Consider the following 22,719-nt stretch of genomic DNA (forward strand, 5'->3'; position numbering starts at 1 on the left):
CCTGCAGCGTGACAATATTATATCCCCTAATGTTTAGGAAATGTAGCTAAACGGTGTAAAATTGTTGGTTTAGAGAGTAGCAGGAGTATCTGACGGGAAAAACTCATCTGATGGATCAAATAACAAACTAAGTAAATTAACAGACTCTTAAATGCCCGTTATGGGGTTTTGTTCAATGTGCGCATGTGCGAGATTTACAGATTAACACCAAAGATTGTCTAATAATTTGAAGTGAAGATGACTCACTCAAATTTTAAAACCGACCCACAACATGGCTAAAGCTTCATGTGAACTAAAGTTAAAGTCATATCGGCTTCTTGTTCTTAAATTACTTTAACTTTACTGTAAAAGTCCTCCTGTTGCTGTAAACTGTTCCTGTCAGTGCTTCCTGTCCTATCTGATGTTTCCTGATTAATATTCCTGCTGCATTTCCGGGTTCATGCTGCATTTTAACTCCTTTATATACAGTTGGGTAGTTTAATCTGCTGCAAAGCATCATGGTCTATATGATCATTACATGATTCTCTATAAAGTAAAAAAAACTTTTCACCAACAGGAACAGGACGTGGCCTGTGTGTGGTCCCTCCTTTTTATCGCGAGTAGTCCTCCTGTCGTTTCTCTCATCTTTGGCCGAGTCAGCCGGTTGGACGGAGCTCCAGCAGCGAGCAGAGCAGGATCCTGAGCCCGCTGATGAGCATCACAGGGCGGCGGCAGAGCCTGAGGTCCGCCGGTGACTGCTGACGGTGACGGTGCTGTTTCTGTGGCCGATCATTTGACTGAAGCTGCTCTTCCTCTTCTTCTTCTTCTTCTTCTTCTTCTTCATCTTCATTTGACATCTTGTGGTCGCAGACATGAGCGGAAGAGTCGGAGACCTCAGTCCGAAACAGGCTGAAGCCCTGCAGCAGGTAATAATAATAATAACAATACTACTACTACTACTAATAATAATGATCATAATGATAATAATAATAATAATAACAACAACAACAACGATGATAATGATAATAATAATAATGATGATAATAATAATAATAATACATCCACATAATCACAGCCTAGCCAGCTGTATGCAGACTAAAGAAAGATATTAAATCATATAGTTATTAAAATGAGCTCCACCTTCACCCGCTGCAACACTAAAGTGATGATCACATGAATGATGAGGAATTATTATTCCATTATTCTCCATCATCAGCACTTTTACTTTTGGTTCTTGAAGTAAAATTGTTCAGTTTCTAAAAGATGTGACGAAGAAAATCATCAAATCCTGATGAACCAGCAATAATCTAATCGATCATCAGGGAAGCTGCAGATTCATTTTTCATTCATTAAATGTTGCTGTTCATCTTAAAGGCTGATGAGTGATCCATAAAGCAGTGATGTTCTGATGTTCTGTATTTAAATGTTTAAATAAGTAAGAATACAAAAGGTTTGACATCAAGATATATCTAAAGCAGCTGAGGTGACTTTACTCATTATGCAGGATGATCCAAACTACGTTTAGCTAAAATCCCTGTTTTAGTGAATGTAGTCTGGTGTGTGTGCTGTTTGTGGTTAAACCAAAAGGATCTTCCAGGTCTCTCTCTGTAGGGATCCTTTCCATGATGCTGTCACACACTTAGAATAACACTCTGAGCCTGTCAGTGGATCAAACAAGCCTTTCTCTTCCCTACTGAGGTAAACCAGAGCAGCCGTTATACCGCTCTCTGCAGACACACCAGACTCCATTCACCAAATCAGTCGTTTTACCTCCACAGGACCTGCTGGTCTGCTGCTGCCTCCAACAGTTCTTATTTTGTGTTAAACTAACATTATGTTGAATCCAGACTAACTCTTTAAAACACCAAAGTCTCACAAGGACACAAACAAACTAACTAAACTGGATTTTAGTCATTAATGTGTCTTTAATGCTGGAGCTGGTGAAGGTGGAGCTCCTCCGGACTGCTTTAAATACTTTATTTGCCTTCTGAATTCCTGAACTCAGCTTTATTTATACAGCACAGATATACAGCCCACAGAGCTCCACAATCACAGCAATAAAATGTTATAAATCCATAAATGAGAGTCAGCGAAAGAAACACCTGAGGTAAAAATGATTAAATAAGAATAATAATGAAAAGCAGTGATTAGAACTTTTAAACCGACTCTGTAATGTTCCTCCAAATTAAAGCTCGGAGTAAAACGACTTCAGGGGCTTTCATTGCCGTTTAAAATACTGATACTGTCCATGTGGCGTCATGCTGCTGACTGTTTTTCCACCGTATGGCATGATTACAGGCGTCTCCTGTTGAACACTGACATAAAAGTGTGTAAATGAATTAGTCACCCGGTCACAAGCTTCAGCAGCACCAGGAAAGAAACCCACAGATCTAATGTACGAGCAGGACTGTGAATAGATTTAAACAGAGAAAAGTTCTGTTTTTTCACCCCCAGGGTCAAAACTGTTAGCTTCAAGTGTAACTTGTCAAACCAGGGCCTGATTTTGGACGAATCTGTTGTCTAAATGACAAGTAGGTTGAAGACTTTCTGTTGAGGAAGCAGCTGAAGATACAACATGTCATTTAGCCAGCAGCCACCAAACGGCACCTGATCACAGTAGGTCCACTAAAAGAGCTTGTTTGATCCACTGACAGGCTCAGAGTGTTATTCTAAGTGTGTGACAGCATCATGAAAAGGATCCCTACAGAGAGAGACCTGGAAGATCCTTTTGGTTTAACCACAAACAGCACACACACCAGACTACATTCACTAAAACAGGGATTTTAGAGAACAGGACTTTGTGTGACCTTGGTGCTTTAAAGGGTTAGTTTGGATGTGAACTAACCCTTTAAACTAACCTGTGATCTGTGAGCTAAAATTACTGTTTTTGTCAATGGAGTCTGGTGGCTCTATTGACACCACACTTAGAATAACACTCTGAGCCTGTCAGTGGATCAAACAAGCTCTTTTAGTGGACCTACTGTGATCAGGTGCAGTTGTCCCAAAGGATCACGTTGCAGCCATTGCAGCCCGTTTGGTGTCTGCTGGCTGAGGTGATCTACTGGTGATCTACTGGACCAGTTCCAACACTTTTACTACCTACCAGTCCCTCAGACACCAGGATGTGGACACAGAGGGTTAGAAACACCAGAATCCTCCTTTAAAGAGCTTTGTTTTCTTCTTCTTTCTCTGGCTACAGTTTCGAGAGCGGATACAAGATATTCTTCCTCAACTTCCTGCTCAGCATGACCACTTCCTGTTGCGATGGCTCAGAGGTGAGTTTAAAGTCATGAGGCATCAGCTGCCCCCCCCCCCCACAGAAACAGCCTGACCTCTCCCATCATCCCTCTCCTTTACAGTCAGCTTGTGATATGGAATCATTTGGCTTCACACTGGGAATCTGAGGGTGCTGCTGAGGGTCCCTGTTGTGGTTTATTACATGACAGGATGTGATGTAACATGTGAAGGCTGTTTGCCGGCGTTGAGAAAGAGACTCACATGGTTTTCACGCCTCAGCGCGGCGCCCAGAGCACATTTATCCAATTAACAGATGCTGATTTTCTCTGGTTTCCTCGGTTACAGCAGATTCTCTGTTTTCAGTTTTCAGGAAGTGTTTCAGATTTTGGTGTAAAACATCTTCAGAGTTTTCCTGTGCTGGTCGTAGGCAGATGTGTGGGTTATAAAATGTTTTTCTGGGCTGTCAGGAGACGTCGTTAACAGCATCCACATTTAAATCCTAAATGAGGAGATGCTGTGCAGCTGGAGGCCACAGGACCGAATCACTGAACTCTGATTTGGTCCCAACACGTCCTGATAAAAGGGCTCCAGGCTACATGCTAATGCTACGTGCTAATGCAGTGTGTGAGTGTGTTTGGTGACCCTGTGTTAGCTTAGCATAATTTAGCCAAACCTACTTTACTTTCATGAATGTAATATGATCAGCTGTAGCCTGAAGCTCACGTCAGCTGGTGCAAGAAAGTGCCGGAAGGTCTAATTGGTTAAATTATGTCACCATCTGATTCACCTGGCACTAACAAGTGGTGAACTGGACTTGTTGAACCTGGTTTTGTGGCTCTGTGCGTTGAGACTCTGCAGGAAAACAGAAGCATTGATTAAAGGAGGCCTCGTGCTGATTAGGTCCAGCTCTCTGCGTCTGGGGCTAATCTGGAGCTAATCCCATTAAAGGTGCACTACGACGTCCAGCAGACTCTGCTGCCGCTCTTCAGCGTTTCCTCGTTTCATAACCACAATTCACTTATTAATGAAGTCTTACAAAATGAGCGCGCAGAGGTCGGCGAGCGCGGACAATGGGAGTCTGTTTGGCCCGAGTACGCTCCGAAACATTCAAGTTATTCCACTCTGTTGTTTCACATCTTTGTTGGCGAGCCAAAGAGGATCGAAGGTACAGCACGTGGTGCCGGTGGCCATTTATGTAAGTCACTGTGACGAACATCCACAGGCAGAAAACAGGCGATGGAACGACATCAACAATAAGCAGATTATGTTTAAGAAGGAAAAGAACTAAATAATAAAGTGAATAAAACATAAAACAAATATACTAAACACATTTAAATCGAACAATAGGAATTTAAGGCCGTTTTAATTTCTCCATCAAAGTAAAATAACTACATCTCAGTAGGTAGGAGCCGTTTTTTTAGTATTTGTTTTTGCATTAAAAGAGGAATTAATGTTTTAATATTATTAATAATTAATAATAATTCATTTAATAATGGCCAATACTTTCATTTTTTCTTCTTAATTATCTTTTATTGAGCAAATATATTCCACATACAGGAACAAAACAAACAGAACGAACATGAAGACATTAAAATGATGACAGGGAATAAAGAGCTGAGCAGGAGACGGAGCGTTAATGCTTCCTGGGATGATGTTAATAAAGTTTTGGGGGACAGTGTGAAGCTGTGAAGAAGAGGAGTGAGCTCGCTCTTCTTCGTTGGTTTGGACTCACGTGATCTAATGACGGCTCACACCTGATCCCCCTCAAAGCCTCATTTACTATCTCATCAGTCAGAGGCCTCCTGTTTCTGCGTATATATATAATATATATAATATATATATATATATAACTGCTCCACACAGTCCCAGCCCCATGTAGTTCTAAAAAACTACAGTTCCCAGGAGGAGCAGCCTGTACCACTGGGTGCACACACGTGTTTTGCATGCTGGGTTATTTAATAGGTTAAATAGTGTTGTTGTAACATGAAGGTCTCTGGATCCTGAGCTGCTGTTCTCTTTACATAAAACCCACCGCGTCATGTGATTAAACAGGAAGAGGATTTCAGGTGAAGTCACAGCGGCTGGCAGAGAAGAGAGAGGCAGACTCACAGTCTGCGATGTTAAAACCAGTCCAACCTGCTTCAGTGTCCAGTGTGCACCAGAGGCCGCCGACCCTCCTCCTCCTCCTCCTCCTCCTCCTCCTCCTCCATCATGGAGGCTCCAGCAGGGATCAGACAGGGTTTATTTCTGAGGAGCACCTCCTTAAGAGATAACAGAGCTATCAGTCTGAGGCTGTTTATTGCTTTATCACATGTACACCATGTACAGTGTATATCTTTTTGTTCCAGAGTTCAGTTTAACAGAAACCACTGAAGTCCAGTTTTAGTCACATCATGGTCACATGTATTCAAGGAATTTTTATTCTTATGTATTCATTTGACATATTTTGGAAAAGAAATGACTGGTAGTGCTCGTTTTTTGCAGCTGACCGGTTCACATAAAAACAGCCGTTCTATCGCTCTCTGCACACACACCAGACTCCATTCACAAAAACAGGGATTTTAGCTCACAGGACACAGGAGCTGCTGCTCTGCTGCTGCCTCCATCAGTCAGAGTGTTTGTGTTGTTGTGTGACTCTGGTCCCTGTTTCTGTGAGGTGGAATGAGTGTTTTCGTACCAACTAGTCATTTAAATACTAGATTATGAAGATATAGGGCCCAGATTTTAAAATACTGGACTCCTCCTTTGCAGTATTATTTAGTTTTCGTCACCGTTTCATGCATTCATTGTCTCATCTTAACTAAAATGTTCCCTCTTATGACTTTCTCTCTCCACAGCTCCACATGTGGAGGAATATCAGCTGTTTTAGCTTCTTTAGCTGCCGATGGGCCGTAAAAGATATTAGTTTGATTTGTAGAGTGATGCCTTCACTAATTCTACATTATTATAATTTAGATAGAAATGTTAGAATTTCTTTTTAAAGTGTTGAAAAGTTGGAAATCTATGGTTGGGGCGTCAGGGTGCTGATTTAACAGACGACAACACGGTCGGAGTGTGTTTCTTTGAACACGGACCCGAGCTGTGGAGTTGTCCTCGTACTGTGAACCTCAGTCACATCTTCAGACTGTCTCATATACACCGTTGTGTCTCTAAGTGGTTCCTCCTGCAGCCTCTGAGCAGAAGACACCCACCTGTCTGTCCATCCGGGGCAGAATATTATAGTAGTTAGAGGCTTAAAGCTCTGTTATTACCCAGCGAGGTGCTGACTCTGTGTTAAACAGGACCTGGTCATGAGCCAGAACCTGCTGCGTGCTTCAGTAGTTTGAAGGCCCTCGGTGCCCTCGCTGTCCCAGTTATGGTGCCAGAGTGGAGCATTAGATTCATAGTAATCCGCTGCTCGAGGAAGTTGTAAGTCTCACCTCACAGCAACGGTGCTGTCGTGCCCTTACGGGACCGTCAGCTGCAGAGCTAATCACCTTAGATGGAGTGTCAGACTGTTCTGGATCAGTCTTACTGACACAGTGGTTTTACTACTGAGAGGAGGGGAGCTCTGTGGAACACATGTACGTGTGTTCCCAGAGGGTATCATGGGTCATTCTTACCCCTGGGTCCTTGTTTGATCCACTGACAGGCTCAGAGTGTTATTCTAAGTGTGTGACAGCATCATGGAAAGGATCCCTACAGAGAGAGACCTGGAAGATCCTTTTGGTTTAACCACAAACAGCACACACACCAGACTACATTCACTAAAACAGGGATTTTAGAGCTGCTGCCTCCATCAGTCAGAGTGTTACTGTGTGTTACACAAACACTGTGTTGGATCTGAACTCTTTAAATCACCACAGTTTGTCACGATGCTCCAACGAGTGTCAAACAATAAGACAAAAAGGATCTGGTGTCCTCCTCGGATGTGTTGTCGTCACCTCAAGTGTTTCAGGGATTTCCTCTTTTAAGCAGATTTAACTTTAGGCAGATTTCCAGTGTGTGATCCTCCTGCTCCTCCTGCTCCTCCTCCTCCTCCTCCTCCTCCTCCTCCTCCTCCTCCTCCTCCTCCTCCTCACTCTTAGAAAGCGTTTAAAGATGCTCTTATATTAACTGCAGGATGTGATTAATGGTCATTTGACTTGGTTCACGTTTTATTTGACTAATTCACACAGTCTACAACATTATTTTACATCATACATTTAATGATATTTATTGTGATTTGGCTTTTTAAATATATATATATATTTAGTTAGTACATATTTCTGACTCTATCATCTGTATTATGACCTGTCATCATCACCCTTGTGTGTCTGTATTTATCTCTTTTTCAGCCAGAAACTTCAACGTGCAGAAGTCTGAGGCCATGCTGCGAAAGGTAACGGTCTCTCTCAGGGCAGCTTCCTGTGTCGCTCTAGTAGAAACGTACCGGCCGTGTGCTGAGCTGCGCCTGTAGATTAGAGCGGGGGGGGGGGGGGGCGCTGAGTCATCACGGCTGTCTGGGGAGATAAGGTGTCGATAAAAAGGGATTAAATCAGGACTTAAGATGACAGAAGATTTACAACCACGCACCTTAAAGCTGCATGAACTGATTTTCATCCACTGGGGGGCAGAAAAAGTCAGCATCAAACTGACGTATGCAGATGTTAGAATAACGTGAAGGAGTTTCAGACAGACAGGTGTGCACACCTGACCCCCCCCCCGCTGACGGGGAGCTTTTACATCACCTGTAAGCCACTTAAACCACTGCTGTGTCTTTATGAAGGCTGTGACTCAGCCTGCGTCCTTCTGTCCTTCCAGCACCTGGAGTTCAGGAAACAGATCAAAGTGGACTCCATCATCACCGACTGGCGTCCCCCAGAGGTAAGAACCCCGACCCCACCCTTCTTCATCCCATCACACTGGAAAGCCTCATGTTTAAGGAGAGGGAGGAGAACGGGGGGGGGGGCGTTTCCTCGAGGCCCCCACAGCTCAGCTCAGTGCTGGACATGATCCCTGTCACCATGTTGTTCTTCTGCTCGGCTCTGGTAGAAGTGGGAGACTTTAACAAACACAGAGCATCGAGGAGCTTCTTTATTATCTTTATTTCTTTTGATGAATCAGTGTCTTCATAGTCTTCAGTCATTACGTCGCTCTGTTGTCACACTTACTCCTCTTCTCTCTTTAATGCTAATCCAGACAAACAGAACCATAATGATGAGTGTGGCTGCTGCTGTGTGCAGGTGATAGAGAAGTACCTGTCGGGGGGGATGTGCGGTTACGACCGGGAGGGCAGTCCCATCTGGTACGACGTCATCGGACCCGTGGACCCCAAAGGCCTCTTCCTGTCCGCCTCCAAGCAAGACTTCATCAAGTCCAAGATCAGGGACTGTGAGATGCTGCAGAAGGAGTGCACCCTGCAGTCCCAGAGGGTAAGAGCTCAGCCAGCGTTCAGAGGAGAGGAGGGAGAAGGTCTAAGACTAAGGAGGGAGGAGGTCTAAGACTAAGGAGGGGGAAGGTCTAAGACTAAGGAGGGAGAAGGTCTAGGACTAAGGAGGGAGAAGGTCTAGGACTAAGGAGGGAGAAGGTCTAAGACTAAGGAGGGGGAAGGTCTAAGACTAAGGAGGGAGAAGGTCTAAGACTAAGGAGGGAGAAGGTCTAGGACTAAGGAGGGAGAAGGTCTAAGACTAAGGAGGGGGAAGGTCTAAGAGTAAGGAGGGAGAAGGTCTAGGACTAAGGAGGGAGAAGGTCTAAGACTAAGGAGGGAGAAGGTCTAAGACTAAGGATGGAGAAGGTCTAGGACTAAGGAGGGAGAAGGTCTAAGACTAAGGATGGAGAAGGTCTAAGACTAAGGAGGGAGAAGGTCTAGGACTAAGGAGGGAGAAGGTCTAAGACTAAGGAGGGGGAAGGTCTAAGAGTAAGGAGGGAGAAGGTCTAGGACTAAGGAGGGAGAAGGTCTAAGACTAAGGAGGGAGAAGGTCTAAGACTAAGGATGGAGAAGGTCTAAGACTAAGGAGGGAGAAGGTCTAAGACTAAGGATGGAGAAGGTCTAAGACTAAGGAGGGGGAAGGTCTAAGACTAAGGAGGGGGAAGGTCTAAGACTAAGGAGGGAGAAGGTCTAGGACTAAGGAGGGAGAAGGTCTAAGACTAAGGAGGGGGAAGGTCTAAGACTAAGGAGGGGGAAGGTCTAAGACTAAGGAGGGAGAAGGTCTAGGACTAAGGAGGGAGAAGGTCTAAGACTAAGGAGGGAGAAGGTCTAAGACTAAGGAGGGAGAAGGTCTAAGACTAAGGAGGGGGAAGGTCTAAGACTAAGGAGGGGGAAGGTCTAAGACTAAGGAGGGAGAAGGTCTAGGACTAAGGAGGGAGAAGGTCTAAGACTAAGGAGGGAGAAGGTCTAAGACTAAGGATGGAGAAGGTCTAAGACTAAGGAGGGAGAAGGTCTAGGACTAAGGAGGGAGAAGGTCTAAGACTAAGGAGGGAGAAGGTCTAAGACTAAGGAGGGAGAAGGTCTAAGACTAAGGAGGGAGAAGGTCTAAGACTAAGGAGGGTGAAGGTCTAAGACTAAGGAGCCTTTTGTTCTCTGATTAATGTCAACCCCCCCCACCAGCTTTCAGTCTTCAGGGTCTCTCTAAGTGTGTCACAGTCGGTGTGTTCGTCCCTCTGGGCACAAGTGTGGCTTCTCTTTGGGCAGCAGCTCCACCTGCAGCCCTGCAGACCTGCAGACCGTCTGAGCCGTGTCCGTAGACTCAGAGCATCCAAACAGGACCTACTGCTGACATGAGCCGGATCCTCGGGACCATCGGAGGAACACCAGAGTGAATGTGATCCCAGTCGGTGTGTTGATCCTGTGTGTTCTCTCCCAGCTGGGCAGGAACGTGGAGTCCATCACGATGATCTACGATGTTGAAGGTCTGGGCCTGAAACACTTGTGGAAGCCTGCTATAGAAACATATGGAGAGGTACAGAGACACACACACTGCAGACAGACATGATGATTATTACTGATGATCATCATCATCATTCTTCCTCTGTGTCACCAGATCCTCCAGATGTTTGAAGACAACTACCCAGAAGGCTTGAAGAGGCTGTTTGTCATTAAAGGTGAGCGTGTCTCCCAGCAGCCTCTCTGTTTTCAGCCTTCATGTGGTTTAACTCCTGCTGGTTTTCCTCCTGCAGCTCCCAAACTCTTTCCTGTGGCCTTCAACCTCGTCAAGCACTTTCTGAGTGAGAACACGAGACAGAAGATCTACGTCCTCGGGGGTGAGACACATCCCTGCTTCTTCCAGACGCCCCCCCCCCGGCCTCCTCCTCTTCCTCTCTGATGAAACGACTGTTGTTGTTGTTGTTGTTGGACAGATAACTGGCAGGGGGCTTTACTGAACTACATCGACGCAGAGGAGCTGCCGGTGATCTACGGCGGTAAACTGACGGATCCTGATGGAGATCCTCGCTGTCGGACCCGGGTGAGTGACACATGGGTGCTGCTTGTTTGGTAGTGAAGGTGGGCTGAGCTGGAAGAGACAGATGTGGCTTTAAGGACTGTTTGGGACTGGTTCAGAACATCTTGACTACAAGTGCTTGTTTTAGCCACAAAGATTGTTATTCTAAGTCTGGTGTCAATGGAGACACACACACCCCCAGACTCCACTGACAAAAACTTTTAGCTCACAGAACACAGGATCTGCTGTTAGTTGGTCTGTGTTATTGTGTCTTTGGAGCTTTAAAGGGTTAGTTCACATCCAAACTAAGTCCTGTTCTCTAAAATCCCTGTTTTAGTGAATGTAGTCTGGTGTGTGTGCTGTTTGTGGTTAAACCAAAAGGATCTTCCAGGTCTCTCTCTGTAGGGATCCTTTCCATGATGCTGTCACACACTTAGAATAACACTCTGAGCCTGTCAGTGGATCAAACAAGCTCTTTTAGTGGACCTACTGTGATCAGGTGCAGTTGTCCCAAAGGATCACGTTGCAGCCATTGCAGCCCGTTTGGTGTCTGCTGGCTGAGGTGATCTACTGGACCAGTTCCAACACTTTTACTACCTACCAGTCACTCACACACCAGGATGAGGACACAGAGGAGCAGGGTTATAAATTATTGACCCATAGTTTGATTCCAGCTGATCAGCCCTCCTGTAGAGTTCAGAAATCAGACCTGCAGCAGTCCGCTTGCTTTGCTCTAGTTTTTTCTATCTGTTTTCTTTCACTCTCCATCCTGAGCTCATGCAGGCTGGCAGCTTACAGCAGAGACTGACTGGACAATAACTGTGGGGGCACATTTGACTGCCAAACTATTCTGTTTTGTTTCCGTCCTGCCAGTTTTTCCTGTTATTGCCGAGCATCGTGTAAAAAATGTAAATGTAAAAGCTTCATTTCCCTAAAGAGGGATGATGTGATGTCACATTCAGGCCCAGACTGTTTTCATCATCAAATATTAAGGCTGCTGACGCTGTGCCGAGGATCCTGTTTCACATGACTGAGTCTGACCGCAGCAGGTCACTGACAATGAGAGGACGACCAGATCACAGTGGATCCATCCAGCACAGGCTGAACACAGGCTGAACACAGGCTGAACACAGGCTGAAAACAGGCTGAACACAGGCTGAACACAGGCTGAACACAACCACACACACACACACAAACTGTAACTAGTACAACTGGGAGCTGATGTCCGGTTGCACTGAACAGATGGTGTGTGTGTGTGTGTGTGTGTGTGTGTGTGTGATGACAGAGGATGAGGAGAAAGTGACTGCCCCCTCGCTGTAGCGCTGCAGCTCCCAGATGAGCAGCCTGAGTAGTCTCTGTGGTAGAACGTTCTCCAGACTGACCTGCGTTTGTCACCTTCTCTGTAGATTAATAATTGGGCCAAGGACAGATGAGGAACAGGAAGAGACAAAGTCAACATTCAAGGAATGGAGATGCTCAACACTCCTCCGAGCGTCTCTGGCGTCTACCTTCTCTTCTCTAGTTAGCTAGCTGTGTGTCCTTGACATCGTACTGTATGACTTTGGTTAGGTCGTAGCAACTGAGTGTTTTTAAAGGAATTAAAGGAACAGTTCGACATCTTGGGAAATCCTCCTTCCTCTGTCCGATCGATCTGATCGATTGTTTTCTCGGTTAAAGCAGCAGGTGGTAGGATTGAGAAGAGAGTGGACTGAGCCTCAGGAACTGTACAACGTCAGGTCCCCCCCCCCCTCAGATCTGCTTCACTTCTGAAGGCTAAACCCCCCCCCCCAGCGCTCTAGTTAACCCTTCAGATCCCAGCAGAAGCTCCGCGGTGTAGCTGCAGCACAACAAAGCAGGAAGTACATCTAAGAAACACATTTAAAGCAGCAGAAGAAGAAACGCGGCCTGTTTCATCCAGTTAGAAACACATTTAAAGCAGCAGAAGAAGAAACGCGGCCTGTTTCATCCAGTTAGAAACACATTTAAAGCAGCAGAAGAAGAAACACAGCCTGTTTCATCCTGTTAGAAACACATTTAAAGCAGCAGAAGAAGAAGAAACGTGTGACAGTGACAGTTTCAGCAAATATAACAAAAAGATATGTTTATAAAAAACTACCAACTGCAGCTTTAATAGATTTATGATTTGGTTTATAAAACATTAGAAAACAGCAGAAAGATCAGTCTGCTGTTTTTGTCAATGGAGTCTGGCGGCTTTGACAGTAAACGAAGCTAAAGCCTGCAGACCATTAGCTTAGCTTAGCACAAACACTGGAAGTGGGGGGAAACAGCTAGCCCGGTCGGGTCCACAAGTCCTTGTAAACACAGTTAGTGTAACGCTGTGTATTTCTGAAAATGTCGAACTAGTCCTTTAAAGGAATTGTTCATCATTCATGAGCCTGAACGGACGCAGTCGCATCATGTTTGTGAGCTCGAAGGACCTGATCCAGGCTCTGTAGTATTATTTATGTATTGGTTTTCCTTGGTCTTATAGGAAATGTGTCATTGATTGTTTCTCCAGAGGTTTTCTGAGCCGTTTGTCTGTTTGACATGAGCTAAGATCACGTTTGAGCCTTAAGCATCTCGTTTCTGAGGTTTTTCTCTCACGTTTCCTCCGTCAGGTTCAGTCACATCTCAGCCAGTGTGTGTGTGTGTGTGTGTGTGTGTGTGTGTGTGTGTGTTTGTGTTTCCTGTTAGTAATGCCTTTCTTTCTGCATCTCCTCTGTTTGTGTGTTACCTAATAACTAATAACGGATCTGTTCACTCTTTTAGAGAAGTGGTTTCAGACTTCCCTTAAAATAAACGTGACACAGGTTGTGTGTGTGTGTGTGTGTGTGTGTGTGTGTGTGTGCTCCATCCTATAAATAGAGTTAATTATCACCTGCTGGGTTTAACTGTGGACTAAAGGGGCCGTGCTGCCCCCTGTTGGCCGGTTCTTCGACTGGTTTGGTTTATTTGTTTGATGTGAATAAAGAGAAAAGTGGAACAGAGAAACCTGTTTTCTGTTGTAAGGCTCTCAGACTCTGTCACACACTCGCAGTAAGTGAAGGCTTCCTGGTTTTCCTCCTGCCCTCTTTTCATACATTCACCCTCTGCCGCCCGTCAGTGTGCTCATGTGTGTGTCGGTCGGTTGCAGATAAACCACGTGGGTCCGGTTCCCCCCTCCTACTATGTGCGGGACCATGTGAAGGTGGACTACGAGCAGTGTTTGACCGTCAGCCGGGGGTCGTCCCAGCAGGTGGACTACGAGATCCTGTTCCCGGGCTGCGTCCTCAGGTCAGTGAGGAGCCAATAAAGAAGTGAAGGGGGTTAGTTTGTTTGAGTTACTGTGGGACTGTGGTGGTTTAAAAGGTTATTCAGGATCCAACACACTGACTGATGGAGGCAGCAGCAGACCAGCAGACTCCTGACTAAAATGACTGTTTTTGTCAATGGAGTCTGGTGTTGGCTAAACAAAAAGGTCCTTACAGGTCCGTCTGTACAGATTCTTTCCCTAATGGGGTTTTAAATTGTTAGTGTGTTGATCCAGACAGCAGCACCTGTTTTCTGTGAGGTAAAATTACTGCTTTTATGAATGGAGTCTGGTGATATAATGGATTCAGACATCAAGGTGAAGCGGTAGAAATATCAGCCTTAAATCTGGATGATGTAAAATCCTCTCTCAGTACTGAGAGCTCTAATCTTCATATTATTATAAAACAGCTCTAATTATGTCATCAGCAGCAGAATAAGCACATTTATGTCTGTCAAGGATCAGATTCAGTGGTTTGAGCTCTCTTCTTTCAGCCTTTACGACTTGAATCTTAGTTTAAAACATTTCAGGGTTATTTTAAAGTGTTGTTTGACTTTTGAGTGTGAGTGAAGTTCACATTCAGTGTCGAGGTAACGTCACAACAGGCCGAAGAGTTTAGCAAACAGAGAATCAGTTTAAAGTGCTTTAACTGTTCTGAGCTGTTGTGTATGACACCAAATGTCTTTTTCTAATAGATGACAATAAAAAACAAATAGATACAGAATAAAAACAACGTTCAGTTCATTTAAAATCTCCTCTTTTCTGTCTGGCCAGGTGGCAGTTTGCCTCGGAGGGGGCAGACATTGGTTTCGGGGTGTTTGTGAAGGCTAAAAAGGGCGAATGGAAGAAGGCGGCGCAGATGCAGGAAGTGGTGCCGAGCCAGCGCTACAACGCCCACCTGGTGCCCGAGGACGGCTCGCTGACCTGCGAGCGTCCAGGAGTCTGTGAGTGTCCTGCTCAGGAGCGTCTGTGACAGCAGGTCACGTCCAGCGGTGTGATGAACGCTCTGTCCTGTTTCTCCTCCGCAGATGTTCTGAGGTTCGACAACACTTACAGCATCTTTCAGGCCAAGAGGATCAGCTTCACCGTGGAGGTGCTGCTGCCCGACCACTTACAGTCCCCGCAGACCAACGGGGGCTCCGGCGGCCACGTGCAGGCCGAGGGCACCGAGGGCACCGAGGGCCAATCGTAACCGAGGACGTGACACCATGCGCCGCCTCCACGCAGGCGCATCAGTAAAGTTTAGCAAGCACAGCGTGAGAGACGTGAACTCAACCTTGACCCTTTAATCCTCTTTAAAGGAGCAGTCCACTGTTTCTCCCCCTGGTCCTCTCTGTCTGAATGACAGGTAGGTAGTAAAAGTGTTGGAACTGGTCCAATACATCAGCCGTTATATCGCTCTCTGCACACACACCAGACTACATTCACAAAAACATTAATTTTACTGTACAGAACACAGGAGCTGCAGCCTCAGTCAACAAACTGACTCACTGATTGAGTTAGAAACAGCTCCTGTGTTCTGTCAAGTAAAATCAATGCTTTTGTCAATGGAGTCTGGTGTGTTTGATAAAACAGCTGTTTGTGGCTAAACAAAAAGGACCAGTTCCAACACTTTCAGTACCTACCAGTCATCCAGACACCAGGATGTGGACACAGAGGACCAGGGGGAGAAAATACTGGAGTCTCTTTTAGTGATGGCCTCATTCACATGTTGTCAGGTTGTGAAACAAAGCAGAGACTCAGAATGCGGCCAAATATAACTCATTTTGTGCATCTTTGGACAATCACACGTGGGTGTAATGTTCAGGTGTCCACATACTTCTGGCCACGTGACGAAGCTTCTCTTTAAATTCATCCAGTCTCTGGTGAGACGTTAGTTTTGGTGATGTCATGTGTGAAACACACCGTCACGCCTGTAAACACAGCACAAGAGTGAAAACCTTTTCCATCCTCACCAAGCAGAAACACCACAGAACACGTTTAAAGACTCCGAACAAGACGCCACATCGAACCTTCCTTTAAGTCCTAATGAGACATAAAGGCCTGTGGAATCATTTATGAATTTCTAAATATAGTTTTTTGCCTTTTGAAAGCTCTGTTTACATTCATCAGTCACGGAACATTCCTTTAAATATTTATTCCCTCGTTTCTAAATCATTTCCAGACAGTAATGCGTTGAAACAGTAAATATTTCATTTAGTGAAGCAACACATGAGAGTGTGTGTATGAGGTTTGGTGTTTGTGCAGTGTTACATAATGAAACGTGGGACTCTCACCAGACAAGTACTGAATGTAGGACGATGCTCATTTATTTTCATATTTATATTGTAATAGGACGTCCTGCCTTCTGTCTGCACTGTGGTGATGAAGAGCCTTTCAGGGACGATGAAGGTCGTGAAGGAAGTAAATAAACCGTTGACAGCACCACAGCAGAGTGGGTCCAGTGTTCTTTAAAAGTTCCTCCAGGTTTGAAACATCCAAGAAAATTATCTTGTGACTGTGTTTGGATGTTTGACTCCCTTTATTTTAATATATTATATTATATCACACACCAGACTACATTCACAAAAACAGGAATTTTAGCTCAGTGATGAAACCACCAGTTAGGGTCTGAATACATTTATGGATTAAAAATGTTCATTCAACATACATTCACTTTTCTTCTTTTCCTCCATTATGACCTCACATGTAAAATCAGTTTAATAAGACCGGACAAATCCACCTGATGGAGCTGTGAGTCTGTTTCCACCTGTCAGGCTCAGTCTTAGCAGGTAAATCTGCAGCAGAAGTCACCACTGTTACTGAGCAGGGAGTCGCAGTGATGGAACAGGACCCTCACACAGTAGAGCAGCAGCTCCTGTTCTGTGAGGTAAAATCAGTGTTTTTGTCAATGGAGTCTGGTGTGTTTGAAGTGAGCGAGACAACATTTGTTTCTGGTGAAAAGCTCCAGAAACTTTTCTAATTGTCCTTTAGAAACCAACATATGTAGAAATAGTTCTCAGTGTTTGTAACCAGTGTGTTTTAAAAGAGTGAACTTAATAACATGATGAAAAGATGGTTCAGGTTCAGGTGAGTGCTTGTTTCACACTGACGTACCTGAGAAGCAGCAGGTAAACACATCATCACGTCCACCTGAGGAAGGACGTCTTCATCCTCATCCCTTACTTCACACACGTCATTTCACCGCCTCAGGTTTGAGCTCAAGATGGAGCTCACATGGGACCCAACCGGCCAATCAGAGGCCAGAACACCTGAGCCTCAGGTAAACATGAGGAAAACTACAGAAGCAGCTTCAGACAACATCTGAGTAAATATACTTCATATAGAAACTATAGAACTGAGAGAACATTCATATGGAGATAATTATAATATAATTAAAATTATATTATAATTATATTATAATTATAATTATCTCTGAAAACACTGGAAATACTTTTTTAACTAATTAAAATCAAATTCTGATTCTCACATATTCAAAGTCACACAGGTGATTCAGTCCTGCTGCTCACCTGAAGGGAGCACACACACACACACACACACACACACACACACACAGACACACACACACACAGACACACACACACACACACACACACACACACACACACTGTCACACATACACACACACATACACACACACATACAGACACACACACACACACACACACACACACACACAGACTTGATTCATAAATATTTTATATACAAAATATTGTTCCAAGTATAATCAACATCTGTCACATGAGAACAATGAGAACTACTTTACATACATCTGATCAGTCTTCATACTTCACAGGACGTACATGGAGAAGATCACAGCTCTAGTTTGATCCAGTAGATACATGCTAATCATTATTTTACAGTTAGACTGCAAGAGTTCAGCCGTCTGCAGCTGTGGCCGTCAGCAAAGCTCCTCAGTCCAGCTCCTCCACACTCTTCTTCTGGAGCGGCAACGAGCGGGACACTTACAACGACCACGTGTGTCTGCTGACAACAAGAGGCCTGTGAAGAGGGATCAGGGATCAGAGATCAGAGATCACTGATCCCTGATCCCTGATCACTGATCCCTGATCACTGATCACTGACCACTGACCACAGCTTGCTGAACACTTGCGTTTCTTGGCACATAGTAAACAGAGAACAGTGTGACTCAGACCTGGTCACACTCCAGTCAGAGCTGGTGGAGCCACAGAGCTCCAGGACAGACAGACAGACAGACAGACAGACAGACAGACAGACAGACAGACAGACAGACAGACTGCATGCAGGGCTGCTGCAGCTCCACCATGTAAAACTGTCAGAGCCAAGAATGTGATCCTGGTGTTTCCTCCATGAAGGTGTTCAGTCTCAGACACACCTTCTGACTGTACAGGTGAGTGTTTCAGTGTTAGAGTCTCTCTGAGCTTCCTCCGTCAGCTACCTCCGTCAGCTACCTCCATCAGCTACCTCCATCAGCTACCTCCATCAGCTACCTCCATCAGCTACCTCCATCAGTTACCTCCATCAGCTACCTCCATCAGCTACCTCCATCAGCTACCTCCATCAGCTAGCTGGCAGCTCTTTGTGTTTTTAATCCATCTGTTTTAGATTCAGTCTGGAAAACTATTCTACTGTTAGTTCGTCGTTAAAAGGAAACCATGTGGACACAACTCTTCCTCTGATGCATCAGGACATGCAGCTGTGTGCCGACCACAGACTGAAGATGAAGACGGACGACTCCCCTCCTCTTCCTCCCTCCTGGACAGCCAGGCAGTGGGGGGGGGGCTAATGAGCTGTCATGGCGTCCATCTTTATAAACAGTCTGCGGCGGCGTGTCCCGTCATGTGGTTTACACTTTTGTTGGAGAATTATTGTTGGTGGCTAAGATACAGATTGAAAACATTTCTTGAGTGTTTCTGTCCAACAGCTGGAGCTCAGAGGGACGTCTGGTCCCTGGAAAGTGGCTGTTTGTATCAGCCAGCTGGTCGATGGGGCCCCCCAGCGGCACAATAAAGACTTCTGTCTGCAGCCAACAGGCCCAAAGCTGGAACAGCCTGACAGAAAGTGGTCCAACGTCCTCCAGCTGCCTCTGATCTCAGGTCAGCGTCACCTCTGATCTCAGGTCAGCGTCACCTCTGATCTCAGGTCAGCGTCACCTCTGATCTCAGGTCAGCGTCACCTCTGATCTCAGGTCAGCGTCACCTCTGATCTCAGGTCAGCGTCACCTCTGATCTCAGGTCAGCGTCACCTCTGATCTCAGGTCAGTTAAACAGTCTCTTTAGTAACACACTGAGGCAGGACCCATTAAAGTGGCTCCAGACGACCAGGTCAGAGGTCAGAGGTCAGAGGTCAGAGGTCAGGACCAGAGGCTGGAGAACATCTCTGCAGTCTGACCCTGATGGTTTCGGCCACACGCTGCTCGATGTGGTTGGATTTTCTTCTTTTTCAACATGTTGAAGAGCAGAACGTTCCTGAATTAAACACACGTGATTCTAAGTGATCCTAACTGTGAGGACCACCGGACACCAGCCCGGCTCGAAACCACGTCACCTTCTCTCCTTCACCGCCTCTGCTCATCTTCCCTCCTCCGCGGGGCGACTTTCAGATTTCAGTTTGACGAACTCCTTCGCCACCTCGTCGGCGGGCCTCTGGGACAGGATACGCATCACCGTCACGCCCGTCTCGTCGGTTTGGACCCGGGGCCCCAGCGGACACCAGCACACGCAGCTCTTGCGGTCGGCGACGTCACGCAGCTGAACCACGGCCACGCCGACCACCCGGTCCGCCCGGCCGAAGCAGTAGTCCTTCACCGTCACCTGGAGCTCGTAGCAGTCTGGAGACTCCTTCCCCAGGACGCTGCAGGGCAGAGCAGCCACACCGTCACTACCACTACCATCACCAGTAACTAACATCACAGCTGTTCCCCCTGAGACACATCACCCTCAATGTTCTCTCTCTTATACACTCTGGACATCGTCTATATTTACAGTCTGAGCTCTTATAAAACCATGTGCAATATTTTAATTTGATCTAATTTAATAAGTAGATACTTAATACCTCAGATTACAAAGTAGCTCAGCGTCTGTTTCTGATGTATTTCTGATATATTTCCTGTATATTGTATGTTTGTCAGAGTGAAAGTCCTCATTTTGTTCTATGACAATAAACTGTTCTGTTCTCTGACCTTAGTGCAGAGGATATTAAATAAAAACTGACTGAAGGTTAGAAGAGGGTCATGTTTCCTCTTACTGCTGAACAACTGATGTTTTCTGCCACTGGAACGAAAACACCAACTAAAAAAGAGGATGAGAGAAGCTGAAACAGGCTGATGAGGAGGATTTAGAGGATCTGCTGGATCCACGCACTGAAAACTGGTCTTAAGGCTGTCAGACAGATTCGTCTGAGGGGATGGACACTGAGGGGGGGTCATCAGTCCGGGGGGGGTTACATGTTTTATATTTAGTGCCTCGGTCGATGTACTTGTACTTTCCCACTATATTTCTTATAGAACATGATTGTTTTGATCATGTGTATTGTGGTGACGCCCCCCCCCATCCTAAAGTTTGTGTGTATATTTTATGGCTCCTTTAAGGAATAACAGATGTTAAACAGTTAAAGTGGTGGGTGCTGCGCCTCAACACGGTCCAGCTGCTCCTCTGTGGGTACAAACTCACAATTGGAACGCCTCGTTGAACTTCGCCGTCCAGCTGTTGTTCTTGGACTTTGTGGTGAACTTGCGCTTCTTGTCGGCGAGGAAGGGGCCGAGCACGGAGACGTCGACGAAAGGCCGGAACATCCCCGACGTCTGCCACTTCATGTCGTTCACGGCGATGACTGGACGCAGAGAGAGGGAGAGCATTAATTATTAATAATATTAATGTTCATTAAAGTCATTTTACCACCAGTTTTTATGTTCTTAATATTCTCTTCTTATAAATCTTATGTTCTGTTTGCATTAGTTCAGTTTTCACGACTATCTGTCTGTTTTAGCATTAAAGGAGAACCTGATGTTTTACACAGTTATATCACCGTTCTATCGCTCTCTGCACACACACCAGACTACATTCACTAAAACAGGGATTTTAGAGAACAGGACACAGGAGCTGTCAGAGTGTTTGTGTTACTGAGTGACTTCGGTGGTTTAAAGGATTAATTCTGATCCAATATAATATTTGTCTGACACAAAATAAACTAACTAACTAATTGTACTGTGAGATAAAACGACTGTTTTTGTCAATGGAGTCTGGTATAGAGATAAGCAGCTGTTCAGTTCCCCCCCTTCAAAACCACCAGACTCCATTGACAAAATATATTTCTATCTTGCACAGCACAGGACTTTATGTGACTTTGGCGCTTTAAAGAATTATTTTGGACTCAAACTAACCCTTTAAAACACCAGAGTCACACAAACTCCTGTTCTCTGTTTGTCTGGTGGCTTTGACCGGAGTGACATAATGGTGGTTAGTGGTCAGTTGGTAAGTGACCTTCCAAACACACTCCTTATGGACAATATTCCACCTCTCACTCATTATCTCACAGATGTGACCTGAATGTAGCATCAGAGATGAGAGGGTGTTTTGTCTTTATAGTTTTCTTTGTATGTTTTCAGGTTAAGTGTCTGAATTAGAAAGGTTCTTCAGGTTAAAGTGGCAGCTGTTAATGCCTCTGTGTTCTTTGAACGTCACCTCTGACGTTGACTTTTCGTTCCTTCCCCAGCATCATGTCGATCTGCAGGACGGCCTCTCCGATCGGCTTCTCGATCCCCGAGCCTGCAGGACGCGTTAACACGATTAACAGCACAGTTAATCTTCACGCTCGTGTTTTTCTTTTATTCTTATCTCCATCTTCTTGCTGCTGTGACGCACTCTCTGATCTCACATTTCAGCTTCGGGCAAACACTGACGACACACCACTGAATGCTAATCTTAGATTTTTACACTTAGTTTTTCATGTGGTGATAATTTTCTCATTTAGAGCTCAATTCAAAACCCCGACTGAGTCGCAGCGTGACGCCTGAGCTCCTCTGTGGAGAACATGACGAGATCATGATGCTGAAATGTGAAAGTTTTTGCGGAGCCTGAGAAGAAGGTGAACTTACCCCTGTCGGGACGAATCTTCTCATTTCCAGTGATCCTGATGCCCATCCCATCATGCACTGCGAGGACAGGAAACAGCACCAAGGTTCAGGCACAGGTTCACTTCTAATACAACCAACATACATGCATGAAGTGTGTGTGTGTGTGTGTGTGTGTGTGTGTGTGTGTCACCCTGGGAGTGCTGCGTGGTCACGAAGGTCTTGATGAGGGCGTCGGTGCTCTGGGAGTACAGCGACAGGGCGTAACGCAGCGACGCCAGCTCAGGACTTTTCTCCACAAACGCCTTCTTCAGGCCGTTTCCTCCGGCGTGGAAGTATTGCTGGAGGAACCAACAGAAAGACATGAAATAAGTCAGAAAAACATTAAAAAACTTGATCTGAGCTGGAACAACGACAGAATTTGGTCGTATCCTAAACATTTAAAAACATTTTAATTCACTGAACTCTACCTGTCGCTGTTTTACATTCTACCTGTGAGTTATTTAGATCTATCCATCAGTTCATCCTCCCCAATCAGAGCTGTGATATTTTCTCTGTTATCTGCTCTTGTAATGGACTCAGTGTGGTTTTAACCCTTCAGTGATCTCAGGCACAAACAGTGAATGAATGTATTTATATGGAGCATAATAACTGAGAATCCTCCCTGTAAACATGTGTGTGATACACAGTTTGGTGAATATGGATCTAATATAAGATCGTTCATTCTTCTTCTGGTTGTCAGAAACACTCGAAGAGTTCAT

General features: G+C 45.3%; 2 protein-coding genes across 2 annotated transcripts in view; one reads left to right on the forward strand and one right to left on the reverse strand.

Annotated features, from left to right (window-relative positions):
- Window positions 1-669: 669 nt before the first annotated feature.
- LOC139204438 (SEC14-like protein 2) lies at window positions 670-16,329 on the forward strand. Its single transcript, XM_070834463.1, has 12 exons — window positions 670-905; window positions 3,179-3,254; window positions 7,533-7,576; window positions 7,999-8,061; window positions 8,421-8,609; window positions 10,041-10,136; window positions 10,218-10,278; window positions 10,354-10,437; window positions 10,534-10,640; window positions 13,750-13,889; window positions 14,680-14,849; window positions 14,934-16,329. The coding sequence occupies exons 1-12, from the start codon at window positions 852-854 to the stop codon at window positions 15,095-15,097; spliced, it is 1,248 nt and encodes a 415-aa protein (XP_070690564.1). The 5' UTR covers window positions 670-851; the 3' UTR covers window positions 15,098-16,329.
- Window positions 16,330-19,127: 2,798 nt separating this feature from the next.
- LOC139204431 (protein unc-13 homolog B) overlaps window positions 19,128-22,719 on the reverse strand; it is a 53,218-nt gene continuing 49,626 nt past the window's right edge. The window contains exons 38-42 of the mRNA XM_070834455.1: window positions 22,152-22,299; window positions 21,983-22,039; window positions 21,570-21,653; window positions 20,559-20,718; window positions 19,128-19,740 (exon numbers count right to left, since the gene is read on the reverse strand). Coding sequence (XP_070690556.1) covers window positions 19,458-19,740; window positions 20,559-20,718; window positions 21,570-21,653; window positions 21,983-22,039; window positions 22,152-22,299 — 732 coding nt within the window. The 3' untranslated portion in view covers window positions 19,128-19,457. The remainder of the gene's footprint in view (window positions 19,741-20,558; window positions 20,719-21,569; window positions 21,654-21,982; window positions 22,040-22,151; window positions 22,300-22,719) is intronic.

This window comes from Pempheris klunzingeri, chromosome 7 (assembly GCF_042242105.1).
Source record: "Pempheris klunzingeri isolate RE-2024b chromosome 7, fPemKlu1.hap1, whole genome shotgun sequence".
NCBI lineage: Eukaryota > Metazoa > Chordata > Actinopteri > Acropomatiformes > Pempheridae > Pempheris > Pempheris klunzingeri.